This window comes from Orbicella franksi, chromosome 12 (genome assembly GCF_964199315.1).
Source record: "Orbicella franksi chromosome 12, jaOrbFran1.1, whole genome shotgun sequence".
NCBI classification, from domain to species: Eukaryota; Metazoa; Cnidaria; class Anthozoa; order Scleractinia; family Merulinidae; genus Orbicella; species Orbicella franksi.
The window spans coordinates 16,031,262-16,048,394 of NC_138156.1; the positions used below are offsets into that span (position 1 = coordinate 16,031,262).

The window sequence follows — 17,133 nt, forward strand, 5'->3', positions numbered from 1 at the left end:
CATATATGGCCTAAAATTTCCGCTTCGCCTAAAGTGCGGCGAAGAAAATAAACGACGTCCAAGTTTTTTTTTTCATATTTCCACATTATGCACTTCACTGTAGATTCAATCAAGCAAAATAAAGAATTTTATGTTTTTCTCTGTTAGTGAGCGGGCGAAATTCAACAAATCCTTCAATCTGATTGGTTCCGGGAGCGGGCGGAATTTTCCCATCCGGCCCGCCAGACCTTTACAAAAATATCCAGATATTTGGGGGGATATTTAGAAGTTTCCGAGATATTTAGAAAATATTAAGATCTTTAGAAATTTTAGGGATATTTAGAAATGTTTACAGCTTTTTTTGGCTGAGCCCTGTGTTTTCCTCGCTATTCCCTTGAAACAATACTCAGTTCTATGCCAGAAACATCATCGATTTCCCCCTTAAAAAAATGTATTCCACATCACTAACAGCGCTAAAGCAGCAATTTTTAAAAATGGTGGATGCTGGTAACATCTAAGCGCCTTAATCTCCCCAACTTCCACTACCGCGAGAAATTTTTGAGAATTTTTGCCTAGGTAATTCAAAATCGGTTTATTTTTAAACAAAATATAAGAGATATTTAGAGGGTTTCTCGAGATATTTAGGAAAATTTTTGTGATATTTAGGCAATGTTTTGAGAAGTTCCAGAAAGATGTTTAGACGATTATGCGTGATATTTGTGGAAAGACGGCGGGCGGAATTGTCGTGTTGATCTATTTTCGTGAACGAATTGCCGGTAATCGCCTTTTTTACACCTCTACCGACGATTAATCAACGCAAGTTTACCTCTGTTCACTTTTCAATGACAAGGAAAGTCGCGCAAATTCAATTAAGCGTTTTCAAGTTGTGAGAGTTTGTTTGGTTGTTTGCATCTTGGCGCTGTAATGGCGCGTAATCCTGTGCTTCTCTCGCAGTGCAATTTTGATTGAAAAATGTCTCAATTAAGGCAAGTTTGCTCTATTTCTGTGGAATACACTTGACGAATTTACTCGCTTTCTGCCGTTCCATATATCGTAGAAAAGTCTGATTTCAAGTGACTCGCAACGACTGACAGAAATTGTTTTTGTAGTACAACTTCAAACTTTGCACAGAAATAATTCCACATTGGCAAAACAATTTGGAGAACTTAACCGGTGAGCTAAATGCAACTAACATAAAGAAGTTCGAAATAAATCTGTTCTGAGTTTCTCGCTCGTTGCGAAGATTTTCTTACGAATCGTTAGATTCAGAGACAAAGTTGCGTAAACAAACCCATATATAATTAAAGCCAATTTACTGCAGGAAAAAAAAATAAACATGTTATTTGCCGGCCGGGGGGTCCGTATTGGGAAAGACTGCGCCCTCTGTCTTGAGTACAGGGCGATTACTCAAGACCTCGGGCACAGTTTTTTCCAGTACGGACCTCCCGGCCGGCAAATAACATATATATCCTTCATACGCAATTTAACCGTTTACTTGATAGATCCTAAAAGTCAGTCATTATGGTCACCTAGGGCTATGTATGGTTGAGTATGGCGCTATTAAGTGCTATTTATGTCCCCCCGGGGGTGTCCTCCCAAACGTTTTTGGTGCGTTATAACGGGCTATATATGGCCACGTAGGGCTTCAAAATTCAGCCTGACCTTTTCAAGTTTCGACCAAAACCTTGCACATGCGCAGATTATGACACTGCCCCTTTAATGAGAAAAACGTATCAAGAGCTGTTAAATTTCTCATCGCTTACTTTTATTTCAACTCAACAAATTACACCAAATTGTATTTTTTCATAACATGGGAAAATCGGAAACTAAAAAAGCTATTTACATTTTTACAACGCTTAAATATGATTTTACTCATTTTCATGTACGTTTAAATGGCGTGCTTAACAACATGAGCAGCTTCCACTACAGTAGGACCTGACCGCTTGACACGGGGGTCAGACACGGGTACAGCCAGCCTGAAAATGGGAAGGAGGGTACGTTAGTACAGGGAGCAGATGGAAGCTAGATTCCGTACAGGAACCACGCAACTGAGGTGGTGATACAGAACACCAAATCATGGAGACAACACCTAAAGGCAAAGGAGATGTCTGTGCAACTATGTACTTTGATTTACCATAAGTGAATCTAATCGTTGTCGTTACTGTTTTCTCTTTTATCGCTTGCTCTTCGTCTTGGCTAAGATTTAATTCCGGCGCAGGTTTTTCAGAGGATGGATAATGTAACTGGATAATCCACTAGCCACTGAATAAGCTCGAATGGCGCATTCAGTTTTGTCAACATGTTACAACTGGATGGTTAATTATCCCGGTTGTGGATGGTGCTATACACCTTTGTAACAAACAGCACCAGGAGTGTACGATTTTTATTCACCAAGCGTCTCATGAATTAACTTCAATGCGACACTAATGCAATAAAGCTGAGTGCTAATTCGTATCAGGTTTTTTGCAAGGAGGAACATCAAATTGATACCTTGTAGCTGAAGGCTGCTTTTCTCTTGTAACCTATCTGGTAATTGATATCACTTGTGTAGCAGGAAAGTGTTTCCTTGGAAGCTTACCTTACATTAGTTTTGCTATTGACAATAAACAGTGGGTTGTACTGACTAAGGATCTCATCGTTAACTGAAATACCTGAAAATCAAGATAAATACTTCAGAACAAAAACCACACGATTATTTGACTTCAAAGAAATCAACGGGTCTCCACTGGACACATTGTCGATTTGTTGACAATTTCTACTTGAACATTGAGAAAAAAATCACGATATAGTAGAAGTAATAATAATTGCAAAAGCATAACGATCGTTGTAGAACTATTACAGAAGCCAAGAAAAAACAGATTAGAACAAATTAAAAAGAAATAATACTCCAAGACTACTTATACGGTTAACCTCTTGGGGTATAGACATGAACCGCCATTGACTGACTTTCATTTTTTCCTCCTCGACGATAACGATTAAATTTCAACTGATATTAACAACAAACTGTACTCAGAATGTCGGGATGTAGTATGATACCATACGTTAAAAGTGAAGAATGATCATCGCAGTTAATTTTCCAATTTAAGCAATTGGAAAGAAGAAGCCTGAAAAAATCAGGGCTTCAACGGGATTCGAACCCGTGACCTCCGCGATACCGGTGCGATGCTCTACCAACTGAGCTATGAAGCCACACATTGGGAGTGAGGTCAATTAATTGAGTTCATATCATCCCGTGAGAAGTGAAATGATGTGAAGTTTATATGAAATAATTCATATATGAACTGCGGTTGTAGATGAAAGTGAAGAATGATCATCGCAGTTAATTTTCCAATTTAAGCAATTGGAAAGAAGAAGCCTGAAAAAATCAGGGCTTAAATTGGAAAATTAACTGCGATGATCATTCTTCACTTTCATCTACAACCGCAGTTCATATATGAATTATTTCATATAAACTTCACATCATTTCACTTCTCACGGGATGATATGAACTCAATTAATTGACCTCGCTCCCAATGTGTGGCTTCATAGCTCAGTTGGTAGAGCATCGCACCGGTATCGCGGAGGTCACGGGTTCGAATCCCGTTGAAGCCCTGATTTTTTCAGGTTTCTTCTTTCCAATTGCTTAAATTGGAAAATTAACTGCGATTATCATTCTTCACTTTCATCTACAACCGCAGTTCATATATGAATTATTTCATATAAACTTCACATACCATACGTTAATTACATGCAAGTGATACAAAATTTAAATATTTTTTTTAACCATAGCATTAGAATGAATGTTTAAAAAACTACAACGTGTGTAAACGCAAAAGTTAAGGATGACAGTATGTAAAAGCGAAAGTTCTGTTGTGACAAATTTTAAGAAACACGGAAGACACTGTTCTCGAGAATCGTATGAACTGTAGAGAAGCTGGGATCGGCAATGTTCATGTACTTACCATCTAGGTACTGTTTGAGAATAGCTCTGAGTTGCTGGTTTTCTTGAAGAAGGGTGTGTTTCTCGTTATCAAGAGCTAATTTGTCGAGTAAAACCTGCCAATTCAAGAAACACATTGACGAGTTAGCATAATTTTAAAAACTACGATGTTATCATAGCAGTATAATATTCTGCATCCAAATGTTAGATACAAAGTAACCTGATGTGAAGTTTATTTTATGGGTAATTTGATGATAGCCTTTATTTAAACCATACCATAAATTTAACCTCATTTGTTTTCTTAGCTGATATGACTACTCTGTTGATGATTTTGTATATAATTTGGAACATTTAGTCCATGCTCACAACGAAGCATTGAAACTTACATGGTACAAAATGGGGGACTGACAGACAAACAGGATTGACCAACAGTCGTCCTACCTTGTTGTATCTCTTCCAAAAGTTTTCTAGAGCAGAATACTCATGTAGAATCTGAAATAAAATACGTAAAAGAGGATATCTAAGACATGGTTAATCTCACAGTGAATTGAGCCAGCCACCTGCCGAAACATCTTACGCAAACTCTATATATTCGCCATGTCAGGAGTTTCAAACTCTCGAGGTGGTGAATGATTACCAGATGGTCGGTGACCCCCTCTTTTTTCCTAGATCACTTCCTAGATCATTTCGTTTATTTATTTTCACCATATGTTGAACAACGTGAGAAGTTAAAAATATTTCGCCTTTTCTGCTCTCGTGTGGCCGAAATTTTCATTTTAATGTGGACGAACAAGGCTAATATGTATGCTTTTTCAAGACCTATTCTACCCTGAAGAACGACAACAGCTACAAAAGATTACTTAATATACTTAGCTGTGCTGAATTGAATACGTTTTCACTAATGTAACTTCTTTCATTGCTGACAGTTGTAAGATAAGATCGTCTTAAAATAACAAAAGCTTCTAAACACGCTGGTCTTATTTCGAAAGCGAGCACGGCGAGCCTCTTCCCCTTTGATCTTTGCCCTGCTGCATGGCAAGTTTTAGAAAAATTGGTACGTAAGAACATTTTGGGCGCGAATGTCCTTGGGCCCCACTCCACTCTCCCTTTGATTTCACAGACGAGAAAATTAAGTCAGATTGTATTACCAGTGCATTTTTACTGACCAATTTAGCCACAAAAAATGAAATAAATCCAACATCGATCCATAAACCATACAAAACTGGCCGGCACTAACACTAAAAATCGCACTAAATCAAATAAGCCCCGCCCCTCTCTCAAATGAGCTTAAATAAATACCCCATGGATCTAAGGAAGATCTAAGGATCTAAGGATCTAAAGCTCCAAGGATCTAAGGTAGCTCTTAGCTGACAAGAATTTGCCTTCCTTTCATCTTTTCTCTTCGTTTCTGGTATTATTGTTGCTCAAGCTCAAGTGTTTCAGAGGGTGGTGGCAAGGGGAAGGGAGGGGGGGGGGAACGTTTATTCACCTCAGCCAGTGGTTCGGATGGAGCTTCCTGCATAGCAGCGGCCACATCATCATCTTCCTCAGGTGCTAAAGAGGATGCATAAAATGGCAACACCTTTTCTGTCTCTGTTTCCAGTTTCCGGCACATCTCGGCTAGTTTAAGGATACTTTCGCCCTAGCAAAGGAATCAGAAATTTCAGCAATTTAAATAAGTGGCAACTGACATAATTCAATATTCTTCTGCTTCAGCCCAGTATATGTTTTACATGAAAGGGAAAAGTGAAAAAAGAAGTTTGCTATAAAAAACATTTTTTTGTGTTTTAACTAGCATTTAAGATCGACCGCTTGTTAATACTTAAAATTGCAATTCCATTTGACTGTTAAAACGCCTGTTTTCAGATAGTTACCTTATCATTAGTGCGTTTAAGTTCTTTTATGGCTGCATTGCTTTGAAGTGTCAGCTGGGTTAAACGTGATCTACAAAATAAGACAACAATTTCAAAGTTAGTAAGTCTAATTCAATGGTACTGTCCGTGGTGGTGTGCACAAAGTGGCCAACACCAACACAATATTGAAGCAACTCGATTATGTAAGGTTTTGTTTTTTGTTTTTCAAAGCTCTGTCCTAAGAAAGCAAAATTTGGCCACCCTCTTGTGAAAATTTCTTCCACAGTATAGGTCCCTAAAACCAGTATTATCATATGTTATATTTGAAAGCACTCCATGTGGTATCTCAAAGCAAAAGGACACTACTACTCTAAACTGCTCTGACAGGATACACTGCAAAACATGCCAGTCCATTGCACCACAGCTAGAAGCCACGCACTCTAAATTCCATTGTAACACAAGTGACATGATGTGTGGAAAGAGTTCATATTTTAGTGCATGAAATGCCGAAAAAAGAAACTAATTTCAGTAACAACAAAAGCAAATAAAGAGTTCATCATTAAGTTAATCAACTTTCACATGGCAAAAATTAACAAAACTGTTCTTTCATTCTAGTTTAATGATATGTGACCAATGCAGTCAATGGGGTTCCAAGGTCTTGGCTAGGTATTTGCATAAAACGGCAACACACTTTTCTTTCTTTAATTATTAACCATTATTATTTCACCTCTTAACTGCCTGTAAGTACATCCATACACACCTGGGCTGGTTTGCTCAAAAGCTGGTTAACGCTAACCCAGGATTAAAAGTTAACCGAGGTATTAATGTTTTTCACCTCTTGTGTTTAGTGTAGCTTGATCTCAAATATTCTAACCCAAAACTGAAGGACAGACAATGTAATCAGAAAACCTCAGCAAAAAGTTACAAAACTCAAAGCAAAATTCTCGCTAATCCTGGGTTAGATTAATTGGGCTTTGAACAACCCGGCCCGGGACAACATGAGCTGGCTAGCTGTTAGAGTAGTATATTTTACAACAATCACTGACACAATTTGACCAGACCATCACAACATGTGTTCTGCAGTGGGATTAGGATCTTTAGGTGGAGTGAGAGAGAGGAAAGGATACTTTGCATGATCTTGCGGGGATGACGAGTAGTCCTTCATCTTTCTTAGGGTTAAGTTGGGTGGTTTTCCCTGCCCCTATGCAGTAATCTGAGTTCACTTTCATCAAAAAATGACTACTGTCAGGCTGTCAAAAAGTCATGTATCAATAATGGGCCTTCTGGGCACTACTGGTACTCTGACATAAACTATTGAATCCTTTGAAACTCAAACACAAAATGTGTTTCTTTAAACCAACACTGTACCTTTCTAAGTCTCTCATCTTGTTCATTTCAGCTTTTAATTCATGAAACTGGGTTGCAACCACCTCCCTTTGCTAAAGAAAAAAAATTGAAGACTGTTGTGTGTTACCCTCATTAAACAAAGCTAATTTATTTATTTATTATTTTATTTAACCTTAATGTTGCTTCTTACAGTGAATCTTCATTTGCAGACATATGAAAACGTACCCTTGAGACTGAGGCAATGGTCATCTTGAGCAAGAATGTGTCAGAATTTCTTTTATAAGGATACTTTGGTCAAAATATGATGAATGATTTGATTGTGATAGCAAACTGTGACCTATTACTGAACAGATGCATGGGAACAAGGAATCTATTTGTTAAACTTTGAATGGCTTTAGCTGCAGACATTGCAGAGTTAGTAAGGCCTGATTTCCGTTTACCACATTCAAATCAACTAGTCATGTCACTGTGATAAATAATGAAATTACACTGCATTCATTTCAGCTAGTGTGCAGGATTCCTCAGTTACTAGTTTTGTACTGGTATTAAGTTTTAATATATCTCACCTCCTTGATAAGTCTGTTTCTTTCATCACATTCTTTAGCATTACTTGCCATTTTGGCTTTCAGCTGTGAAATGCTGTCCTGAAAAGCAGGTAGATTTGTTTGAATGTGTACATGTAAATGTTTGGTTGTACAAGGTAAACAATCATGCATCTACTTGCAATACACAATGCTAACTAATCCAGGATTTAATAGGTTTACCCCAGCTGAAAGTTCAAACTTTTTCAGACTGATCTATACACTATCTATTTCCCTTGTTACAGTCAAATAAGACCAATGAGCTAAGAAATGGACAGGTCATGGAACAAGTGACCTTTTCTTTTACATTAAAGAGACACTGACCCATTTCTTAATCAACTCTAAAGTTATCTATTAATGTGCAATACATGCACAATTGTTCTACACACTGGGCTATACAATGTAGTTGCCCTTGGAGGATGAGTCCACTCCTAAGAATGGGCAGCAGACAAGACTACAACTTTTTTTCCTGTGAGCCCTTGACTCTTTTGAAACTTGAAATGTAGCCAAAATTCTGCAGAACACAGCTTTTTTGGTTACAAAGTAGAGAATGCAGTGCTACCTAGAAGCAGTAGAGGCTGTAGAGGCTCAGAAACTCTACGCTAAAATTCGATCATTTTTTGGGACACATTTGTTAAGTGTTGTTATTTTATTTAATAGGCACCAATCATCAAAATGATGTTTTAAAATTGCAAGTCTAAGGATCAACAACTTTTAGTTTCAGTCCTTATGTTCCAGATTAAGACTAGTATATAAAAAATATTATGACACCTGAGTGTATGGTCTCACCTGTATTCTCTGTAGCTTTCTCATTTGGGTTTCTATTTCATAAGAACTCTTCTCATCTTTTGCTTTGAGATTTTCAAAGGCCAATTTTCTTTCCTCTGTTGTTTCATTGTAATTCTTCAGAGCCTATCGAATATTAAAAAGTGACAATAATTTTAACTTATAATTATCATGTAAACCTAATAAAAAAAGTATTACAAGGAACACCGATCAGTAACTTTACAGCAAACAAATTCGTTTTTTTTTTCTAATTCTTACTTGCTGAAATTGCCTCCAGAGATCCTCCACTGTACCTTCCAATTGTATTCTCAAAGCATGCTTCTCTTCAAGATTCTATACAAGAAAAACAGAATGAAAGGTTTGCTAAATGCTCATGAATGAAGATAGAGAAGAATGATAAATAAAAATACAGGAAAAAAGCCTTAACCATGCTGTGACTGTGTGAGAGAGAAATAATTACTGCCAGAGAGCATATCTTAAAACTGTTGTTTATTTGTTAAATAATACATTACTTTATTCTTTATTTCATCTCTAAGACTTTGAAAATCTTGTTTAGCTTCATTTTCTAATTCATTCCACTCTTCCTCCATTGCAAACATGATGTCCTGAATATCATGCATCTCCCTCCTCTGCTGGTTTACTATCTTCAATCTAAAAGAAATATATTTTCAAATAATATATAGCTACATGTATATTTATGTGTTAAGGAGAAGACCTAGTAGATAATGTCTCTTGAGACCGTGAAAATTGTGAAAAAAAACAACCCTTTCAAGATGTAAGAAATTATCTTTTTTTGTAGGCATGGCTCAAATTAGAAGTACCAATTCTACAACAAGAAATTAAATGAACTAACAATGAAACCACAATAACTCCACTGGTGGTCATTTTAGTTTTACCCACTAAAAGGCATGATGGGCAGCCTGAGGGATGCCTTAGTGAGTTTATAAATTTTAGAATTTTCATAGAGGGCGTGAGCCATTTACCTTTGAATCCACTAAGCTTACTGTGTACCTCCATATAACAGGATGTCTTGAATGCAGCTTTATAGATGCAGTGTGTGTGAATGAGATATAACTAGTACACTTTGGTTATACAAGTTATTTGGTTCATAGTGGTACAAGCTAATCCTTGTATATTCACCTTTCAGTGTCAAATTCTTCTTTTAAGATTTCTTGTTCTTGATCATACTCATCTTGAGCCTCATGTAATCGTCTCTGTTGTAAATCTAAAATTAAATTTTTCATGAGCAGTTTTTTAGCGGAGCCTTGGTTTACCATGTACTTCTTTGGTATTGGACATCCATGTTATGATCACCTGACACCTGTTAAAAAAAGGTATCTGCTGACCAGTATCATGTGACCATATCACGGGCTCAAGTTTACAGCTCATCAAGATCACGTGTTTTTTTATGAAGTTGACTGCTGACCAAGTGCTGGTTTTCGATTGGATCGCAGGCTTATGTCAGGTTAACTTGTTGAAAACAGGGCAGGATTGTTCGGAAGCCGGTTAACGCTAACCCAGGATTAAAAGTTAACCAAATTATAACTTTTTCTTCTATACAAATGTTTTTTGCTGCTTTGTTTTGTGTATATGGTGATTATTAAAACTCAAAACAGAAGGCCAAAAAATATATAGAAAACCTCACTGCAAAGTTACAAAACTCAAATCAAAATTCTACCTTTTCCTGGGTTAGCTTAATTGGGCTCTGAATAACCCGGCCCAGGAGCTTCGCTTTTAGGCAGAGTGGCCTAAATCTATGTATTATGAGAAATGACTGTTTTAGTGTACAAGGCAAATCTAACCACATTGGGTAATCCGGTGTAAATGCTAACATTATTATAGTAATCGGTCTGAGACTATTCAAAGATATCTCAGTCTAGACAAATTGTTAGATAAAACCATCAGAGGGGAAAATACTAGTCCTGGCTAATACATTCAAAAAGTGCATGCAACAAATTGAATGCATTGTCTTTCCGCCCCCCTCCCCCACCACCCATCCCTGAGTAAGAATATTTTCTGCACCTGTACAATATGTGAGAATTTTAAGAACTGACTTCACTGTTATGCTTGAAAATACTACTTTCAGTGCTGCAATCAGTGATAGACATTTTTAAAAGGGTTTTCGTAATTGGATCTGTTTTTCTCTTATAAATTTCTGGTGGCTTCTGTCCACCTGTCAATGTTTTTTGTTGCTATTTTTTTTCTCTTTACAGTAACTATATAAATATATGTAGCTAGGTATACATTACTTTATATCTCTATCATGTCACAGGGGACAAGCTACAAATTATGTATAATAAGATATAAGTTACCATTGTACTTGATAAATATTTATTAAGAGCCATTTTATCCATGTGCATACATTTACCTATTAGCCTATCAACATTTTGTAAGTGACTTCTGAGTGCCATTTGGTATTGCTCCTCAGCTTCTTCAATATCCTTAACCAAAGACTTGACTATAGCTTCTTTTCTATCTATTACCCGTTCAAATGTCTGACTCAGTATCTCTATATCCTTCTTCAACTCCTGGGATTTAGCTGTGAAAGAAATAGATGGAATCCAAATTAACAAATGGTAGCCAGGGTAATGGCGAATGTGTTGTTCCCACTAAGTGTTTTTTTAATTTGAACCCCCTCCCTACCCCCAGTCCCTCTGGAAATTCATACTTTTCTTTTAAACATTAAATATCCGGCTTTAGAGACCCACCCTCTCTCTTGCACTTTCCAATAACCCTCCTTGGGTTGGGCATGTATGGATATTTTCTGGAGCCACACAATGTTATATTGTAAAAATGCAAGACTTTTTATATGGACAAGGTGTAGGACATTCATACACCAGAAGCAAAACAAACATGTTGTGTGTTGTTGCACATATTAATTATACATACATACATATATTAGTAATTTGAAAGCAAATTTACCATCATATTTAATATGAAACAAGTTCAAAGAGTAATGTAAGTTATTTTAGCAAGAGGTTAACCAACTAAGCACCCTAAGCACTACTAAGCACCCTTTGAACAAAATATTCTACCCTCATGCAGTTATATAAATGCTTATGCAAATCTGTGGTTTAGCACTTTAACCTTCAGTAATAACTTTTATAACCCAAGTGTAGACTATCCAATCCAATGGACCATCCCTCAGTTTATACATGTTATTTGCCAGACAGGAGGTCTGTATTTAGAACAACAGTGCTCAAGGTCTTGAGTACGGCCTAAGGCCACAGGCCGATGGTAGGACTCAAGACTCAAATACAATCTGTTTATTTTTTTCTTTACGTTATTGCTTTCAAAACAATTCAATTAACGCCATTCAGTTCAAATGTGGCGCATGCATGCATTTGACATTTCGGGCACAAAAAGCAATACTGTTTGCATGGAATCCATAGTTGTATGACTCTTTGTTGAATGTTTACCTTTTTGTTGTTTTATGGCATAACAAAAAGCTTGAAAAGTTGCCAAAGTTGGAAATTTCAGAGCAGTCCGTAGTCGGGGTCACATATGAGAAAATCCGGACAGCTGGAGCATGCGTGATTAGCCAATCAGATTCAAGGATTTAGGATAATTCTGGACTGCTGAGAAGCTGAAAAAAATAATTATACTAGTTATCATACCTTCTCTCATAATGACTCTCCATTGGTTTTGTAGCTTGTTTAAATTAAATTTTGTACTCTTTTCTTCCTTCATTAATTTATCCTGAGAACGAAACAAAATAAAACTGTGATTTTTCTTACATTAATCTAATCACATGATAAAGTATATCCTATGAAAAAGAAAACAAAAATATAATCACTGTGCTACTGTGTAACAGCTGGGAAATCCGTTGCTTTCAGCCATTGCTTTTATAGTCACCCCAAATAGCACAATAGTGCTAAATACCATGACACTCAAATAAAGTGTTTTTTTTAAATTTTATGTACAGTTGGCTAGACCAAAATATTTAGCAAAAACACTTTGCTTATTGTTTTGCTATAATTAATACTTTCTAGGCAGACTCAACACTGAATCAACTGGTGTTAATTAAAATATTTAGCATTATAGGAGGGTTCCCTATACTTTCTTCATGACGCGTGAATGGGCGTTTTCTCTTTGCGTGAAGCGTGAATGAGGATTTATTTTTCCATGATTCGTGAATCTATATTTTTCCGTCCTCAGGAAACTGGTTTTCGATTTTTTCGTCATCTGTGAAAAATGCATTTACTTTCGCGTGATTTGTGAACCATTGACTTTTGTGAGAATAGTTTTTCACATTTTTGGAGATTTTAGCATCATAAATGCTCGTAAACTACACCAAACTGGATGTAAAAAGCGTGACGGCCTGCCTTTCTCGACATCTCTCGATGCGTGTGAGGATGAAGGACTGAGAACTAACCACAGCAACAGTGAACCAGGAGGGCCTAGAATCTAGTCTGTCACGCTGTGTCACACACGCGGGTATCATGCCATTTCGATCGAGAAAAGGCAGAAAATGGAGGGTTCTGCGGAAAAGGTGAGTTAATCTGTCAGTATCCACACTCTATCCAGCCTTAACTGATGTCTGCTCAACCATCGCTTCGATGTCATAACCGAAATATGTCAACAAAGCGTTAAGAGTCCCTGTCCATAAAAATGGAAAATAACTCGGCAAGGGTCGAAAATTCGATTTCGCTCATACTTTCATGGTAGATAGGCTAGGGCATGACAAAAACTACTGGATAGTTTTTTTGTCAAAATATCCTTTTATTTCAAAGAAATATGCAAATTACCAACTTCCGTTAAAATCGTCATTTGACGCACCATTTTCTTAAGCAAGTTTGAGAGCCTCGCATGCAAAACCACATCATTCTTCCGTCTTTAAAACACTCAAATATTTCTGTCCAATGTTTAAATGTGTACTGGGTTGGTTTTAGGGAATGTTGCGTTGTCTTTTTGGGTGCAAAATAATTAAATTTCGAAGACATGGATTTCATTCACTTAAAAGTACTTTGTGAATATAATTGATTTTCACCATGTGCAAAACCTTCAAATGGATTAAGCTTCTGGTGGTTGAATCGCAGAAGGATGATCTACAGATTCCTGTAAAAATTTCTTTGGGCAAATGATTGTGACCGACGCGAGAGCTTTTCAAAGTACGTCAAAAATGCAAATATTTGACTATCCGTCGTCAAATTTCAATTCACGGGTTAGACATATATTTTAGCATGCACCACATGACTTGACCAATGTTAAGTTGAAATAGACACAGAGCTGATAATTTCGAGATGTTCTAACCTCATTTGCTGTAAAAGGCAGGTCCAAAGCCGATTTGACATGTTTCTCTCACCATTCGTTGCACCTAAAGTAGAAGTTTGCTTTTGTTTACATAACGTCCGATGTACATCGCCAACTGTCAAATTATTTAATGGTCGAATACCATGAATCTGTGACCCTCTTTCGACACATATGATCACGACTGCATCTAAGTCAAAAACGGGTAAGTCATTTGTAGATAGTTGCTTGCTTTGCACTACACCAAAATATTACGTTTGATCATCACGGTTTGATGGCTTGAATCCTTGCTTGCAGCGGTTCCTTTTTCGTCACACAATACTGTCATCCCATTTTAGGGGGTAGGGGTAGGACAATTTCTATCCTAATACATAAGGCTCCGTAAAGCTGGGAACCACTGGGAGCACACAATCGTGTTGAGTAGGAAGAGATTAAATTAAGAAATGAGAAGAATGAATAGTTTACCATTGCCCCTGTTGATATCTTTTACTCGACCACTGCTACCTACATGGCCTGCGTAATACTGTAACGCTAAACTCATACCTAGGTCTTTTCGCGCTGTGCAATTATTTTTGATTTACATGTGATACAGTGGGCTACCCCCGGGGAAATGGGTGGTGACTGCTTACTATGGGGCTAGCCGCTTAAATAGAGGTGTACCCTGAATATTTAATTTTTGACTATCAGGTTATAAATTTCTTGGTGAATGTGGAGTCAATTCAAGACAATCATGATAGACGTGTATCTGAATTATCACTCGTCATGCACCTTCAATTTTGGACCCCTATCTACCATCGCCCTTTCCAAAACAAAGTGTTTAAATTTTGGGTGGCCGCTGAATTGTCTTTACCCCTATGATAGGGGTAAAGACAATAGTGAAACCCTTATCGGAACGACCAAATGGTGGCCGCGGAGGTAACTGGTGAATAGGTGTTTTATTTACAATATTTTACTGACAATAATTTTGGACTGTATTGACAACAGTCCTCTATTTTCTGTTACAAACATACTGATGCCTCGCCACTAGGCAAACAAAATACGCCAAATAAAATGGCATGGCCAGGGCTATGTACTCACGTAATTACTAATTAAATTTAGTCTGTTTTTCTCATGAATTAGACACGTTGTGATCTCCTATTTTCATTTCAACTAGTTCTTGCTTCATTGATCTATAATTTGTTTCATGGCGATTTTTTTAAAATTCTAGTGAGTACTGGCACTAGCTTTATCAGCTGTTGTCTGAAACATCAAAACGTACAACAACCGTGATTTGGACCGAGGCCACGTACACTACAGAATACGATTATATAGATATACACATATTATTATATATATGAACAAACAGATGAACAATGATTAAATTGTTTCATTTATCCTGAGAGTGCTCTATACAAAATGGATCAAAATGTGCAGCATATGCTGTGACAGCACTGCGTGACGAACAAATAACGGCTGTAAAATTGTGCTGCGCCGACACGCTTATCAGTAATGGTCAGCAATCAATCAAATGTATCATTTTGGCGCAGTGCAAAGCAAGCAACTATCTACAAATGACTCAGCCATTTTAGATGCAGTGATGTTCATATGCGCACAAGATGGTCACAGATCCATGGTATTCGACGTATAATAGGTTGACAGTTGGCGATGTACATCGGATGTTAACCTTGTGTAAACAAAAGCAAACTTCTGCTTTATGTATGACGAATGGTGAGAGATCGACTAGAAACAGGTCAAATCGGCTTTGGACCTGCCTTTTGCAACAAATAAGGTTAGAACATTTCAAAATTATCAGCTCTGTGTCTATTTCAACTTATTATAGGTCAAGTCATGTGGCGCATGCTAAAATATATGTCTAACCTGTAAATTGAAATTTGATGATGGATGGTCAAATATTTGCATTTTTGACGTACTTTGAAAAGCTCTCGCATCGCTCACAATCATTTGCCCAAAGAAATTTTTACAAGAATCTGTAGATCATCCTTCTGCGATTCAACCACCAGAAGCTTAATCCATTTGAAGGTTTTGCACATGGTGAAAATCAATTATATTCACAAAGTACTTTTAAGTGAATGAAATCCATGTCTTCGAAATTTAATTATTTTGCACCCAAAAAGACAACGCAACATTCCCTAAAACCAACCCAGTACACATTTAAACATTGCACAATACTAGTTGAGTGTTTTAAAGACGGAAGAATGATGTGGTTTTGCATGCGAGGCTCTCAAACTTGCTTAATAAAATGGTGCGTCAAATGACGATTTTAACGGAAGTTGGTAATTTGCATATTTCTTTGAAATAAAAGGATATTTTGACAAAAAAACTATCCAGTAGTTTTTGTCATGCCCTAGCCTATCTACCACAAGAATATGAGCGAAATCAAATTTTCGACCCTTGTCATGAAATTAAGAATTTGTCTGATTTTTACAGGCAGGCACTCTTAATATGTCTTTTGGATTCTTTCTTTTGTCTTCACGAAGGTAGCATTTGCATAGTGACTTTTTCTCTGAGAGCCCACTTAAATACGGCTCAATACGGACACCCCGATAATACGGACACTTTGGCATGTCCCCTTGGTGTCCGTATTAATGGGGTTCCACTGTACATGCATAATACCCAAACCACAAAACATCTAGACATGCTGACGAATAGAGAGTCTGAAATTATCCATATATGGCCATGTGCAGCTATATCTACTGTGGTACATTTCAGTATTGCCAGATACATTTTTGTAATGATTGTATTTGTATGTTGTGCGAAACTTGAATAGAATTTGCATTTTTAAGTGAAACATGATTTAGCCTTTGCATTTTCGCGTGAAACGTGATTGCTTACTTTTTTCTGTGAACGTGAAGCTGTTTTTCGAATTTTCCGTGATGCGTGAAAAGGCCAATTACTTTTGCGTGAAACTGTTTTCAGAAGAGGTATAGGGGACCCTCTTATAGCAACAGACAACTTGATTTGGGATAATAAATTTGTTATTTACAATCCAATCTTAGGCCCTACTTCAAGGCCAATGATTTAGCTTAAAATGGGAGGAGCTGAAAAATGTACAGTTGACAATATTCACTACACAAAATTGAACAGCTTTATCTTGAAACTTAGTTTAAATATCGTGTTTCAATATTGATAAGGTTATCCAGCTGATCACAAGTCCACAACGTACCTTCAAAAACTGTGTCAACATATCTTCTTTTTTCTTCTTCATTTCTTCTTCTGCTAACCGTTTCTGCTCCATGTACAGAAGCTTCTCTTCTTCAGTCATCTTCGCAAGTTTTTTCTTGCCTGATTTCTTTTTCTTTGGAGGCATATTCTCTCAGAAATTGTACCAAACTGGAAAGCTCGTCAAGATGGAGGTTGAAATCGTGATTGATAATGTTGCTATTGACAACGCTTCCGCTGGACATTAGAACAGTGGCTC

At 37.1% G+C, this 17,133-nt stretch overlaps 2 protein-coding genes across 3 annotated transcripts in view; one reads left to right on the top strand and one right to left on the bottom strand.

Annotated features, from left to right (window-relative positions):
• LOC145464516 (2-Hydroxyacid oxidase 1-like) overlaps positions 1 to 1,668 on the top strand; it is a 12,370-nt gene extending 10,702 nt beyond the window's left edge. For both annotated transcript variants that reach the window (XM_081448428.1, XM_081448430.1), the window contains one exon: positions 1 to 1,668. This exon is cut by the window's left edge. The gene's annotated coding sequence lies outside the window, so the exon portion shown is untranslated.
• A 54-nt stretch (positions 1,669 to 1,722) lies between these two features.
• LOC145464515 (dynein regulatory complex subunit 2-like) lies at positions 1,723 to 17,098 on the bottom strand. The gene is made up of 15 exons (XM_081448427.1): positions 16,879 to 17,098; positions 12,083 to 12,164; positions 10,834 to 11,004; positions 9,606 to 9,690; positions 8,978 to 9,116; positions 8,724 to 8,798; positions 8,469 to 8,591; positions 7,665 to 7,742; positions 7,120 to 7,190; positions 5,773 to 5,842; positions 5,388 to 5,540; positions 4,340 to 4,390; positions 3,921 to 4,014; positions 2,558 to 2,630; positions 1,723 to 1,955 (listed from the first exon to the last, which is right to left on the bottom strand). Exons 1-15 carry the CDS (start codon positions 17,020 to 17,022, stop codon positions 1,868 to 1,870), a joined length of 1,497 nt encoding a protein of 498 aa, XP_081304553.1. The 5' UTR covers positions 17,023 to 17,098; the 3' UTR covers positions 1,723 to 1,867.
• Positions 17,099 to 17,133: the final 35 nt, after the last annotated feature.

Excerpts from the sequence above, each read along its gene's own strand:
- LOC145464515 (XM_081448427.1), bottom strand. The coding sequence starts at position 17,022 with ATGCCTCCAAAGAAAAAGAAATCAGGCAAGAAAAAACTTGCGAAGATG. Across the intron at positions 12,165-16,878 it reads TGTTGACACAGTTTTTGAAG|GATAAATTAATGAAGGAAGA; the intron begins GTACGTTGTGGA and ends TTTCGTTCTCAG. Across the intron at positions 8,799-8,977 it reads GAGATGAAATAAAGAATAAA|AATCTTGAAGAGAAGCATGC; the intron begins GTAATGTATTAT and ends TTTCTTGTATAG.